The 14,527-nt window shown below is 43.7% G+C and overlaps 2 protein-coding genes across 2 annotated transcripts in view; one reads left to right on the top strand and one right to left on the bottom strand.

Moving 5' to 3' along the window:
• The window catches only part of LOC121538342 (inositol 1,4,5-trisphosphate receptor type 3), a 60,040-nt gene extending 51,791 nt beyond the window's left edge, over positions 1-8,249 (top strand). The window contains exons 43-58 of the mRNA XM_041846241.2: positions 128-238; positions 415-510; positions 666-767; positions 891-974; positions 3,453-3,563; positions 3,880-4,072; positions 4,203-4,322; positions 4,445-4,617; positions 4,803-4,967; positions 5,170-5,359; positions 5,741-5,842; positions 6,045-6,163; positions 6,355-6,520; positions 6,596-6,756; positions 6,940-7,101; positions 7,381-8,249. Of these exons, the coding sequence (XP_041702175.1) occupies positions 128-238; positions 415-510; positions 666-767; positions 891-974; positions 3,453-3,563; positions 3,880-4,072; positions 4,203-4,322; positions 4,445-4,617; positions 4,803-4,967; positions 5,170-5,359; positions 5,741-5,842; positions 6,045-6,163; positions 6,355-6,520; positions 6,596-6,756; positions 6,940-7,101; positions 7,381-7,500 (2,175 nt within the window). The 3' untranslated portion in view covers positions 7,501-8,249. The remainder of the gene's footprint in view (positions 1-127; positions 239-414; positions 511-665; positions 768-890; positions 975-3,452; positions 3,564-3,879; positions 4,073-4,202; positions 4,323-4,444; positions 4,618-4,802; positions 4,968-5,169; positions 5,360-5,740; positions 5,843-6,044; positions 6,164-6,354; positions 6,521-6,595; positions 6,757-6,939; positions 7,102-7,380) is intronic.
• Positions 8,250-9,342: 1,093 nt separating this feature from the next.
• Positions 9,343-11,984, bottom strand: LOC121538343 (sorting nexin-21-like). The gene is made up of 4 exons (XM_041846243.1): positions 11,874-11,984; positions 10,991-11,273; positions 10,533-10,690; positions 9,343-10,442 (listed from the first exon to the last, which is right to left on the bottom strand). The coding sequence occupies exons 2-4, from the start codon at positions 11,259-11,261 to the stop codon at positions 9,672-9,674; spliced, it is 1,200 nt and encodes a 399-aa protein (XP_041702177.1). The 5' UTR covers positions 11,262-11,273; positions 11,874-11,984; the 3' UTR covers positions 9,343-9,671.
• Positions 11,985-14,527: the final 2,543 nt, after the last annotated feature.

The raw sequence follows: 14,527 nt of genomic DNA, 5'->3' as shown, positions 1-14,527 counted from the left end.
AGACAGAAACTTTGATAATACCGCCAGGAATTAGGTTTATTCAAAATTCCATGAGGTTTCAGACAAATAACACAGGGTTGTTTTGTCATAATGATAATAACTTTCTAGGTGTGCTTTGTTTTTGTAGACTTGTATAGTGACCCATGAGTCGAACGGCATCGACATCATCACAGCCCTCATACTGAATGACATCAGTCCTCTGTGTCGTTACCGCATGGAGATGGTGCTGCAGCTCAAGGTTCACTTCACTTACTGTTCTCTTTTATAAATACAGATTTTTGTGTCCGAACTGGTCTGTGTCCTAACTGGTCTGTGTCCTAACTGGTCTGTGTCCAAACTCCTCTGTGTCCAAACTGGTCTGTGTCGTACCTCTGAAATGACATGGTTGGTGACAGTGTTGTCTCCTGTTTCCAGGACAACGCCTCCAAGCTGCTGCTGGCTCTGATGGAGAGTCGCCATGACAGCGAGAATGCAGAGAGGATACTGTTCAACCTCCGACCTCGGGAACTGGTCAGAGCAAATATCTCTTTATTTTTCTCTCTCTTTTTTTCTCCTCATTATTTTTTATACTAACTAGCCTCTAAAACGGCAATTGTATACACATATCAAGGTGCAGCACACTACAGAATACACCAGTCAACATTAGTATCACACTCTGTCCCCAGGTGAAGGTGATAAAGAAAGCCTACCAGCAGGAGAGTGAATGTGAAGGTGGAGAGGTTTCACCTCAAGAGGTCGGCCACAACATCTACATCCTGGCACTTCAGGTACAGCTCCCGTTCAGATTAATGGAGGATATTTATGCACTCCTATAATAACGTAATAAGGTAATGTTAGAGAATAATGCTTTCACATGTTATGCTTATGATTGTGGGCCATGTTTTCATCAGCTGGCGAGGCACAATAAGATTTTACTCAATCTGCTGAAACCTGCAAAGAGGACCAAGGAGGGAGAGGAGGGCATATCCTCTATGGTGAGTCTCTCTCTCTCTCTCTCTCTCTCTCTCTCTCTCTTTCTCCTACTCTCTCTCTCTCTCTTTCTCCTACTCTCTCTCTCTCTTTCTCCTACTCTCTCTCTCTCTCTCTATTCCCTTCCCTTCTGGGCAGAATTATTTGCAGCCTTTCTGAAGTGTGTTTATTTGAAGTCAGGGTATTTGTCCAAGGCAAGCTTCAGCATATCTGGTCTTCTCATTAGAAGAGGAAGTTGTCCACTGAACAGCCTCATTTCACATTACCTCGGTACTTCTGTGCTGCAGCTGCTCGCATTCATGGCAGCAGTGACTCACTGCAAACTTTGTTTAACAACGGATTTTAGCGTCACATGGGGATATTTTCATATCTGTATTATAAAACTGGTTGTTTGGATCCTCGATGCTGATTGGTTGATATGCGGGAATTGTGGGACAACAACTTGCGCAAAATACCATGACGTGTTAATGTCATAATTCCACTGTTCCGCAGCCCAGGCAGGAAATTCATCAACCATATCTCCCTCTGGAAAAAAGCATCTACACATTATTTTTTTCCATGCTACTGTTTGGTTTGCAACAGTTGGGGGTTGTATAAACCTACATGTCTGGCTCTACGACCTGTGTAACAATATATCATTTTACAAAAGCAATCTCTCCTGTGCCAGTAGGCTAGCTAGCCCAAGAATGATAGTGAAACAAATAATTCACCATCGAATCCGTAAACAGAAAACTGAGAATTCCATTCATACATTAACCAGCCTATGTAGGCCTATTAGATATTTATTAACCTCCAAAAGTCTAAGCCTTGGGGTAGGGGTTCTACTAAGCTAATATATGAAATTGTTTTAAGATGGTCACACCATGGATCATTTAGCGATTTGATTTAGAATTTTAGGACCCCTGTAGGTTTAAAAAAATATGTAGTTAAAAAATATATATAAAATATTGAATTTGGCCTTTACTACTATAGCCCATAGAAACGCATTGAATAACACATTCATGAATGGAAAAACAGACAGTCCAAAAACAAATCGTAAGGAATAAGGTTTTGAAGTGTCTGTCCTATATCTAGGAGACATAATAAAGCTCAGGAAATATATATATATTTTTTTACACATATAAGCCCTTTATTTTTTTTGCCACAAAACGACCTCCATACTTCCATTCATTTTTTAAAAACTGGTACCTGGTTACCTTCAGAGGAGTCCCTTGACACGTATGGGGGTCATAGAGCAAAACGGAGAACACCATCGTGTTTGTCATAATATGGTCATATTAGTAAGTAGGCCAAACCGTTCGGACTTGCAGACATTTTTATGAGAAGACCGATTTTTGGGATGTCTCCTGGTCTGACAAACAGGGCTGTAGTGGAAGGCTGAAATAGGCTGATGCAGTGTGGACTGAGATGCAATTTAAATTGACGGATTTAGATGGGGATTATTGTATTATGTTACCGAGTCAATAGACTCTTAAGGATTTGTTAAATCATTATTTATTGAAGTATTTGTCTCGTCATCATTGAATCTCTGCTAGCTAACTACATGCCAATGATTTTTTTTCCGCATAGCAACGTCAAATGAATAGAATGATTAGAATTAACAACTGGGTCAAAATATGAGAAAATAACTAACGACCAGCCCGCTTGGTTAGCAACTTCAGAATGCGAAAGTTATCCAATGCGGGAGGCAAGGGAAATAATGGCTGTGAGTGGCCATCGGTGTGAGAGCTCACTCAAGAGTTATTGGCAGCCCCTAACATGGAGAACAGAAAGCGCTGGAGTGCCATTTTAGCCGGCAACGACGTGATTGGGACGTCCCATTCTCAGCCAAAGAAGAGGCAAACAAACACTGGCTGTCACCAACCAGCGCCAGGACCACGGACAGTTCTTCCACTCGTGTGCCATCAACGGAAACGTCACTATTAACATCACCAGCTAGCTTGGTTAGCTCGGACTCGCCAACCATAATAGTTGTTGCCTATGTAGGCCTATTGGATATTTATTAAACCATAATTTATTGAAATTCTTGTGTCTCATTATCATTGAATCTCTGCTAGCTAGCTACATTCCAATGATTTGTTCAGCATAGCAACGTCGAATAAATACAATTATTAGCATTAACGACTGGGTCAAAACATGACATAGTAACTAACCAGCCCGCTTGGGTAGCAACTTTAGAATGCAAAAACGAATGTACTTGTTAAAATAATGTTTTTAATGAAAACATGTCATTCATATTTTTATAAATCTGTTGGCAACCGTTTTATAAAAGCAATAAGGCCCTCGAATTATCGTGTGACATCTCTCTCCTAAGGGCAGTTCCCGGCCCGAGGCAAACCGAGTTATCACACGATAATCCCCGGGTTCTCATGCCTTATTGCTTAAGTATATCATGTGGAGGTAGAAAGCCAGGTTGTTTATATCCACTGATGATGCTCTTTAGTATTGTTGTTGTTAATGTTTGTCCTGTTGACTTCCTGCAGTTGAACCTGAACAACCGGCCGCTCTCACAAATGTTGAAATCTACCGTGCCGGTAGAGAGTGAGGAGCAGGACCCACTGGAGTTCTATGATCAGCACACTTCACAGATAGAGGTCTCTACACTTCTCCCTCAACTCACCCATACTACAGTAGTCGATCTTGCTAATTGTAAATAGTCTGAAGTTCATTTCAACTGAAGTGCCCACTGCAAAATGTATTGAATAATAATAATAATATAATAACAATAATAATATAATTTAGCAGATGCTTTTATCCGAAGTGACTTAGTCATGTATGCATACATTTTATGTACAGGTGGTCATGGGAATCAAACCCACTATCCTGGTGTTGCAAGCACCATGCTTTACCAACTGAGCTACAGAGGACCAAAAGACCCCTGTCCTAACTTGTCCCTTCTCGTCCGGTCAGATTGTACGTGAGGACCGCAGCATGGAGCAGATCGTGTTTCCCATTCATCCCATCTGTGAGTTCCTGACGGAGGAGTCCAAGTTCCGTGTGTTCAACACCACAGAGCAGGACGAACAGGGCAGCAAGGTCACACACTTCTTCCAGCAGGCCTCCTTCCTCCACAACGAGATGGAGTGGCAGAAGAAGCTCCGCAGTAAGCCAGGCTCAGCTGATCCTCCTGTCTAGATATTTTCTACTGGCCTCAACGTTTCCTCCTCTCTCTCTCCTCTATCTCATGTTGTGTGATGATCGAAGAAGGCTGAAGAGTGTTGTTTGTGTTTCAGGTATGCCGGTGCTGTTTTGGTTCTCTCGCAGGATGAGCACATGGGGCAGCATCTCCTTTAACCTGGCCGTCTTCATCAACCTCATCATCGCCTTCTTCTACCCCTACGACTCAGGCCAAGGTGTGTGTGTGTGCATGTGCGTACGTGCGCTGTGTACTTATTGAAGACAGTAATTATGAGAAACTGAGACACGTAAATGTTTTATATATTAATGTCTTCCCGTTGTGATTGCTGTCCTTCAGGTGCGATAGATGACTCGATGCTGTCCATGCTGTTCTGGGGCTTCCTGGGTCTGTCTGTCATGGGCATGTTCTCCAAACGCTACGGCCTCAGGCCCTTCACTGTGGCCCTCATACTGCGCTCCATATACTGCTTTGGCATCGGCCCCACTCTCATCCTACTGGGCACCCTCAATGTAAACCTCACTTATGAGTGAAGGAGACTAAGTGAACATTTAAATTAAGTAGTGGTTAGGATTGGCCTTTTAGGCCAGAGCCGGTACTGTTAAACATATTGATAAATATGAACCTTGATGATAAGCTCAATATCATCTATGAAAACATGGTGATCGAATGACTGTTCATCTGTTCCACTCCACAGCTGATAAATAAGATAGTGTTTGTGGTGAGCTTCGTGGGCAACAATGGGACATTTATCATGGGCTACCGTGCGATGGTGATGGATGTGGAGTTCCTTTACCACCTGGCCTATGTTCTGACCAGCACCCTGGGGCTCTGTGTCCACGAACTCTTCTACAGCTTCCTGGTGGGTAACCCTCATGACTCACAAATATATGTTGTTAATAATATTACTGGTATTAAGTACCAATCACCTGGCAATAAATTCCTTGGCATGCACACACATCTAAATACACTTACACATACACAGACCCTTACAGTAGATAACTGGCAGGATTTCCCTACTGTATGTCTACTCTAAAAGCATGGTACCTTTGTTCTGTGTGCAGCTGTTTGATCTGATCTATCGAGAGGAGACCCTGTTCAATGTGATAAAGAGTGTGACCCGTAATGGGCGCTCCATCCTGCTCACTGCCCTGCTGGCCCTCATCCTGGTCTACCTGTTCTCCATCGTGGGCTTCCTCTGCCTCAAGAACGACTTCATCATGGAGGTGGACCCTCTGCCTCAGATAGACTCAGGTACTGGACCATCAGAGACTAGATAGCCTCTACTAGCAGTCAGCGTATGGAAGGTACAATAAGACATGGTCAATCAAACATGTATGGTCGGTGTATGGCAGGGCTCTCCAACCCTGTTCTTGGAGAGCTACCCTCCTGTAGGTTTTCACTCCAACCCCAGGTTTAACTAACCTGATTCAGCTTATCAACCAGCGAATTATTAGAATCAGATGTGCTTGAAATGGGTTGGAGCTAAAAACCTACAGGACAGTAGCTCTCCAGGAACAAGGTTGGAGAGCCCTGGTGTATGGTATAGGGTTGTAATGTATGGTATAGGGTTGTGATGTATGGTATAGGGTTGTACTATATGGTATAGGGTTGTGATTGGGTTCTCTTCTACAGGAGGACATGGCAATGAGAAGGCGTCCCAGGACTTCCTGAACTCCTGCAGTGGAGATGGAGTCAGCTGCACTGCCGAGGCAGGACTCCCTGCTGAACCTGATGGTTAATCTCTACTTATTAAATCATATATTGCTGCTTTGATTCTTAACAGTCATCCCCATCATATGACAGGTTTGGATAGGAAATAAAGGTTAAAGAAGAAAAATATTTAGTTTGGATGGGTGTCAGATGATGAATTGTCAAATATAATGTACTTGAAATCTGGTGTGGGAGGTACGTAGATAAACAATTCAAGTTTTTGCAGAGGAGAACAATTCGGAGCGGGCCTGTGACACTCTGCTCATGTGCATTGTCACTGTGCTGAACCACGGGCTGAGGAACGGTGGTGGGGTGGGAGACGTGCTACGCAAGCCCTCCAAAAACGTAACAACCAAGACACAACACACACTCTTACTAGACTTACTATCCATCTCATACACAATCAGTATCACATCATGTCAAAGAGCACAAATGTTCCACAAACCAACATATTCACTGTACATTGAACAATTGCATTGTATTATGACCGAACATTTGAGAACATGTCATTAACAACGTCATTGCGTACCCTGTAGGAGCCACTGTTCCCAGCCCGCGTCATCTACGATCTCCTCTTCTACTTTATCGTCATCATCATCGTACTCAACTTGATCTTTGGTGTCATCATCGACACCTTCGCTGACTTGCGTAGTGAGAAACAGAAGAAAGAGGAGGTCCTCAAGACCACCTGCTTCATCTGTGGTAAGTGATAGAGATTTTACTGTTATTAGCTCATTTTATGCATTCTGAACATTCAACCTGAAACTCTCCCTGCAGGTCTGGAGAGAGACAAGTTTGACAATAAAACGGTGTCTTTTGAGGAGCACATAAAGTTGGAGCACAACATCTGGAACTACCTGTATTTCATCGTGCTTGTTCGCGAGAAGAACAAAACTGACTACACAGGTCCAGAGAGTTATGTGGCACTCATGATAAAGGTACAGTAAGCAGGTTTGATTCTAGTTTCATTGGAAACACACCCACATCTAGACTATTTCTCACTGAAACCATTTTACAACATCTGGTTATTGAAAGTAGCATTAGATACCTTTGTCTCTGGGGTCATCTATTGCTAGGAGAAGCACTGCCACTGACTCTACATGTCCTCTCCGTCTCCTCAGAGTAAGAACCTGGACTGGTTCCCCCGCATGCAGGCCATGTCCCTGGTGGTGACGGATGGAGACGGGGAGCAGAATGAAATGAGGAACCTGCAGGACAGACTGACGTCCACTATGAACGTGGTCAGCCAACTCACAGGACAGCTAACAGAGCTCAAAGAGCAGGTAAAGGCAAAACACAGAGCTTGCCAGTGCATACACAATATTTGGTTCTGGTTGCCCAGATAACACAGCACACAAAAGACAATACATATATTCACAGGATATCTTATCCAGGGCAAGAAACATGACCTGTATAATGATATGAATGATGATGACGACCTATTTGGGAGAAAAAACTAACTAAGTCTGGTGTACAATTAGGTGAACCTATGTAGTCATGATATAGGCTAGTGTTTCCAACAGGATGACCCTGGCCTGGCTGACATAGTGTTTCTTGTGTAGATGACGGAGCAGAGGAAGAGGAGGCAGAGGATGGGCTTCGTGGAGTCAGGAGGAGCTGGTGCAGCTAGTATATCCCCCAGTGCTGCTGGAGGAAACCACCAGATGTACAACAAACCCTGATGTCCCATCTTACTGCCAAGCCTATCCATCCATCCAATACTTTCAGTGTTGGAATCATCAATCATGTGTTAAACATAGTGGCAATGTTCCTAGTTGTGACTGATGCTGAGAGGACTGAGTTACTGCTGTTGGGTTCTTTGTAAATCCATGTTTTTCTTCTTTAAGGGCCCCTTCAGTACTTCCAGTAGTCTGAAGCAATAGAGGAACATCAGCAATCTTTGGGAAGATCTCAATTGCATACTCCTCACATCCTCTCCCCTCATCTCCTTCTCAAAACCCATTGGATGAGAAAGCCAGAGGTCCCGCCCCTCTGACCTTCTCCTCCAATGGATTGAGGAGGAGAGAGGACGCGAGGATTATGCAATTGAGCTTCCCCATGTTCTTGGTCCATGGGTGTTTGTCCTCACAGCCATCTATTAATGGCATTTGCACTGTTGCTGTGACAGACATACCTCAGATGAGGAAATAATGGGTAATTGATTCCTGCGAAGCATCCATCCTTTTATTAGTCATGTATTTATATAGTAATATTAATATACACTGATTAATACAGTAGGCCCATGAGTACCACAATGTTTGAGTGTCTGAAGCATGCATGTGATTTGGTTTGGAACACATTTACTTGTCACAGGGCCATTGGCCTGGTTAGAGAAGCGTCTCCATTGCACTGCAAGTGCTTGCATTGAAAAATAGATGCCTTGAGAGATTATCTTCTCTGACAGGCCTCAGTAAAATTAATTTGATTTTAACTGTTTCAGTGTTTTCACTTCTTTACAACATGCCAGCATAGTATGCCATATCTTCCAAATGAAAAATTAAGTCAAACCTTTTTTGGGGGATAGATTTATTAAACAAAATACATATTGCAATCATTTTAGAAATCTGTATATAATGTATTTATCTAAGTATAAACATTGAAGTGTTAAAAGGCTACAGTTCACAATAAAGGTTTAAGACAGGCACTTTCAGAGAAAGACGTAACATTTTTAAATGCATTGTTGCAAGTGTTTAGCATTTAATCTAGGCTATTGACAAAATAATTTTCTTAGGTTAGTTTGAAATTGTGTCACTCAAGCAAATAAAAAAGTATGAAGACTATTCTTTCACAGAGCAGGGAGGTAAACCTTTTTTGCACCATCACAGGATTGTAGATCTGCTTTGAAATGTAATTAGTGATACAGGAAGTATTTCAGTTACTGCCTGCAGTATGGCAAAAATACAGTTAAGTCATACCTCTAGTCTAAAACATGCACACTTCCAGCAGTGGATTCATTTTCTTATTTGGCTCCATTCTTCTGCCCTCTCACTCCCTCGTATCACATATGAAGGGAAACAAACCTGATAATCTGAATTATTTTCCCTCATGTAAGTCTTTGACATTAGTGACTCAAATCAAATTAGGTACACAGGCTGCATACTCAAGAAGCATAATACTATATCAATAAAAACATCGGAATAATCTGGGCTATTAATTAATTCCCCAAGGATGATTAAAATTCCTTGCTGTAAAGTCTTGAGTTTACAGATTTAACAAGTAGGAGTGCTGTCAGACATGTGGTCCTTTAATTATTTAATGTGTAAACAATAAAATAATATCCACCCCTAACAGGTAGAAAATAATTTTACACTATTCATTCTTTGTCTTACTTTGACTTGTACAAAGTTTCTGTAAAATTACTGTTCCCTCAAAATTAATTTTTCTAACCTTTTGTCATCCTAAAGTTATTAATCCACTCAAATCTCAATAAGATTGAATGGCATAATTAAAAAGGTAAGAAATAAAAAGGTTTTAAAAAGCAGCAACATTTTGAAATAGTGACCAATTATTTGCTGTTAGAACTGTTTTGGAAAAATACACATTTAATAAAAAGTTGTATTTCTTTCAAAGCAACTATCAAATATAATGTGGATAAAAATTACTTAAGTGTTTTCAATTTACAAGGTAAAACAATCCAAGCAAATACTTATAGACAATCTATAACGTGTGATTGTTTTCTGCTTATTGTGCATGACTTGGTCAGTTGAGTGTATTCATTAGAATGTCAGAAACAGTTCACGGACTCCTCTAGAGTGCTGTGGAAAATACATGTCAAGAGACCAAAGACCAAATCCCCCATTACTAGGTTACATGAAGTGCTTTCCTCATAACTATGAGCACCATTATCTTTGTGTTAAGTGGTGTCGTCCCTTTTGATCTTGGTTTTAGCGTCTCCCTCGCTCTCCACCAGGGTCTCCTTCATCAGGTACTCCTTCAGGCTGGGCTGGTTCCCTACATCAGCCCCAGAGTCCTGGATCTCCTGCAGCAGCACCTCCCACTGCCGCTTATCCTTAGAGATCTTCCATGACAGTCTGACATTGGTCTGGAGGAGAGGAATGAGCAGTGGGTGGAAGTGGTGTTGCTGCAAGGCCTCCGGTGAGGGAGCCAGGACCCTCAGGGCTCGGTCACAGTGCACCTGGGCCTCCCCCAGCTGCTCCAGCTCCTGGAAGCAGGTCACCAGGGCCAACAGGGTGAAGAGCCAGTGGGTGCCCTGCTGGTGATGGGGCTGCTGCTTTGCCTGCTGCTCACAGCCTAGCTTCTCCTGGAGCCTCAGGCCATTGAGCAGAGGGCCCAGGGCCTCCTGGTAACGGCCCACACGCATAAGCATCTGGCCAGCCTGCAGGTCACCCAGGTAGAAGAACTCCAGAAAGGTGGGCGAGCGCCGCAGCTCAGCCAGCGAGTGCAGGTGGGTCAGGTACTGCTCAAACGCCCGGCTACGCTTGGCAATGGTCTCAGCCACAAAGTTTTTACGCAGCTTCTTGCGGGGGAAACCGACTCGCTCCATGTCGTCCCTGTGACGACGGCGAAGGCAGCTGTGCAGGCGCTTAAAGTCGGTGTATCGCCGGGTGATGGCGGCGGGGGTTTCATCAAACATCCCAGACTGAATCACATGGATGGTGTAGAGCTGAGGAGGAGGAGAGGTACACTGTCAACAAGATGACACACACAGGCTTAGCCAGGCACTAGACATTAGTCTCTGCTGTTTCACACTTACCACATACTTGGAGGAACTCTCTTGCACCACACTGGCATCAGTCACTTCAAACACCAGCTTCTGAGGCACACTGCGGCTTCGTAAGCTCCTCCAGCTCTCCTGCAGCTGACGTGTGAGCAGGGATGAGCCTCCAGGAGACGGGCCCTCTGGGCTGGTGTCTGAGGAACAAAGACAGATACACGTCAGCTCAGCTAAGACAGCCCTAAAACCACTCATCTAAACTGAGAAAGCTCACGTTTGCACAGACTGAAAAACTTGAAGTGAAACTTGCGGTTTCAAGAAAGCAGAATACCATGGAATGAATGCTATTGTTATTCTGGTCAGACTGTTTCAGTTGACTAATAGTATAGTACATTAATATTTATACAAAGGCATACATATCACAGTACTGGATAAGTGTACCCCACCATCTGCCTGCTATGGGAGACCATTGTAGTGAATTATAAGGTCTACAATACCTGTGCTGCTGAATCCATCCTCCATGGACTCTCCAAGGTAGTCTGAATCACTGTCTGGTCCTGAGGCCTCACCTGGATCTTCTGATTCCAGGGCACTCTCCCCATCAAAGCAGAGTGTTCCCCCAAGCCGCTCTGATAGACACTCTGTATCGTCCTCTAACTCAGAACTCTCTGGGAAGCTTTCCTCTGTTACAACAATTGGCTCCTTAGAGACTACTTCTCCTTCTTTGAACAGTGTCCGTCGCAGTCTGTCCATGAGCTTAGAAGCCATCCCAGCAGACCACTAGGAAATAGTTTCAGTCAGTTCATTTGATGTCAGATATAGTGTACAAGAGTGTACAACCTACAAGAGTCAGCTTATAATAGTCAATAATCACATAATCATTATTTCTTATGGCAATGTGTCAAATCAGCCAACTCTGACAAGCTAACGTCACTACGGTTACACCCCCAACTAAAATGTTTGGATGGAAACATTGCAGTTTATCAATAATGCAAATATTGAAGCCAGACAAAACTGAGTAGGGGGGCGGGGTCTAAATAAAGAAAATAGCTAGTTTTATAGTTAGCTAGCTAGCTGGCTGTTCTTTGAATATTGCCTTTGCCTTTTAACAGACATGCATGCAATATTGAGAAACAAGCACTCCAGCGTGTAAAAGCATTGTCAGCGACTTGAACAAGAAAAAAAACAAGCTAGCTAACTAGTATCAGCAGACAAGCCAGTTACGAATACAAAATAGGGTAACTTAACGAGCTAGCTACAGTAGCTAGCTAGTCAAATTAGCTTGATCAGCTAGCTACGGATAACAACGTACTTGAATTGATTTAGCTAAACCTAGCGGGAAAGCTAACATGTATAGCTAAAGTCGCAAATCTTACTCACTGTTATAATGGATCCGTAAAACTCCCTTAGCTATTTCATCAGCATTATGCAGCTTCAGAGTCTGACCCAAATTTATTTAAATAGTGTCATTGCGTCCCGCAATTCGGGGCGTTCCTGCATGTGGGCACTCCTGCATCAGGAAATGCTTACTTATGGGCCCTTCTCAACAATGCAGAGATAAAACAATATATATATGCACACTACCGTTCAAAAGTTTGGGGTCACTTTGAAATGTCCTTGTTTTCCATGAAAACATACATGAAGTGAGTTTGAATAGGAAATATAGCAAAATACATAGGCAATGTAGTCATTCACAAGGTTAGAAATAATGATTGTTAATAGAAATAATGATTGTTAATAGAAATAATAATTGTGTCCTTCAAACTTTGCTTTCGTCAAAGAATCCTCAGTTTGCAGCAATTACAGCCTTGCAGACCTTTGGCATTCTAGTTGTCAATAGTCAATATCATACTATCCAGGTCTGTGCCCAAACAGTTTGAGCTTCTACTTCTAAAAATCCACCTTTCCAGAAATAAGTCTCTCACTGTTGCCGCTTGCTACAGACCCCCCTCAGCCCCCAGCTGTGCCCTGGACACCATATGTGAATTGATTGCCCCCCATTTATCCTCAGAGTTCGTACTGCTTGGTGACCTAAATTGGGATATGCTTAACACCCCGGCCATCCTACAATCCAAACTAGATGCCCTCAATCTCACACAAATTATCAACGAACCTACCAGGTACAACCCTAAATCCGTAAACATGGGTACCCTCATAGATATCATCCTGACTAACTTACCCTCTAAATACACCTCCGCTGTCTTCAACCAGGACCTCAGCGATCACTGCCTTATTGCCTGCGTCCGTAACGGGTCCGCGGTCAAACGACCACCCCTCATCACTGTCAAACGCTCCCTAAAACACTTCAGCGAGCAGGCCTTCCTAATTGACCTGGCCCAGGTATCCTGGATGGATATAGATCTCATTTCGTCAGTAGAGGATGCCTGGTTGTTCTTTAAAAGTAATTTCCTCTCAATCTTAAATAAACATGCCCCATTCAAAAAATACAGAACTAAGAACAGATAGAGCCCCTGGTTCTCCTCAGACTTGACTGCCCTTGACCAGCACAAAAACATCCTGTGGCATACTGCATTACATTTTTGTCATTTAGCAGACGCTCTTATCCAGAGCGACTTACAGTTAGTGAATGCATACATTATTTTTTTCATACTGGCCCCCCTTGGGAATCGAACCCACAACCCTGGCGTTGCAAACACCATGCTCTACCAACTGAGCTACATCCCTGCCGGCCATTTCCTCCCCTACCCTGGACGACTTGTGCACCACCCCATGGGTCACCCCATGGGTCTCCCGGTCACGGCCGGCTACGACAGAGCCTGGATTCGAACCAGGATCTCTAGTGGCACAGCTAGCACTGCGATGCAGTGCCTTAGACCACTGCGCCACTCGTGAGGTTAGCATCAAATAGCCCCCGCGATATGCAACTTTTCAGGGAAGTTAGGAACCAATATACACAAGCAGTTAGGAAAGCAAAGGCTAACTTTTTCAAACAGAAATTTGCATCCTGTAGCACTAACTCCAAAAAGTTTTGGGACACTGTAAAGTCCATGGAGAATAAGAGCACTTCCTCCCAGCTGCCCACTGCACTGAGGCTAGGAAACACTATCACCACCGATAAATCTACAATAATCGAGAATTTCAACAATCATTTTGCTACGGCTGGCCATGCTTTCCACCTGGCTACAACTACCCCGGCCACCAGCTCTGCACCCTCCGCTGCAACTTTCCCATGCCCCCCCCGCTTCTCCTTCACACCAATTCAGACAGCTGATGTTCTGAAAGAGCTGCAAAATCTGGACCCCTACAAAATCTGGACCCCTTCATCTGGGATAGACAATCTGGACCCTTTCTTTCTAAAACTAGCCGCCGAAATTGTCGCAACCCCTATTACTAGCCTGTTCAGCCTCTCTTTCGTAACGTCTGAGATCCCCAGAGATTGGAAAGCTGCCGCAGTCATCCCCCTCTTCAAAGGGGGTGACACTCTAGATCCAAACTGTTACAGACCTATATCCATCCTGCCCTGCCTTTCGAAAGTTTTTGAAAGCCAAGTTAACAAACAGATCACCGACCATTTTGAATCCCACCGTACCTAAACGATATTATAACCGCGATCGATAATAGACAGTACTGTGCAGCCGTCTTCATCGACCTGGCCAAGGCTTTCGACTTTGTCAACCACCGCATTCTTATTGGCAGACTAAATAGCCTTGGTTTCTCAAATGACTGCCTCGCCTGGTTCAGCAACTACCTCTCAGATAGAGTTCAATGTGTCAAATCGGAGGGCCTGTTGTCTGGACCTATGGCAGTCTCTATGGGGGTGCCACAGGGTTAAATTCTTGGGCCGACTCTTTTCTCCGTGTATATCAATGATGTCGCTCTTGCTGCTGGTGACTCTCAGATCCACCTCTACGCAGACGACACCATTTTGTATACATCTGGCCCTTCATTGGACACTGTGTTAACAAACCTCCAAACGAGCTTCAATGCCATACAACACTCCTTCAGTAGCCTCCAATTGCTCTTAAACACTAGTAAAACTAAATGCATGCTCTTCAATCGAACGCTGCTGGCAC

This window comes from Coregonus clupeaformis, chromosome 24 (assembly GCF_020615455.1).
Source record: "Coregonus clupeaformis isolate EN_2021a chromosome 24, ASM2061545v1, whole genome shotgun sequence".
NCBI classification, from domain to species: Eukaryota; Metazoa; Chordata; class Actinopteri; order Salmoniformes; family Salmonidae; genus Coregonus; species Coregonus clupeaformis.
The sequence above is the reverse complement of the archived record's forward strand: the minus strand, read 5'-3'. Positions and strand labels throughout refer to the sequence as shown.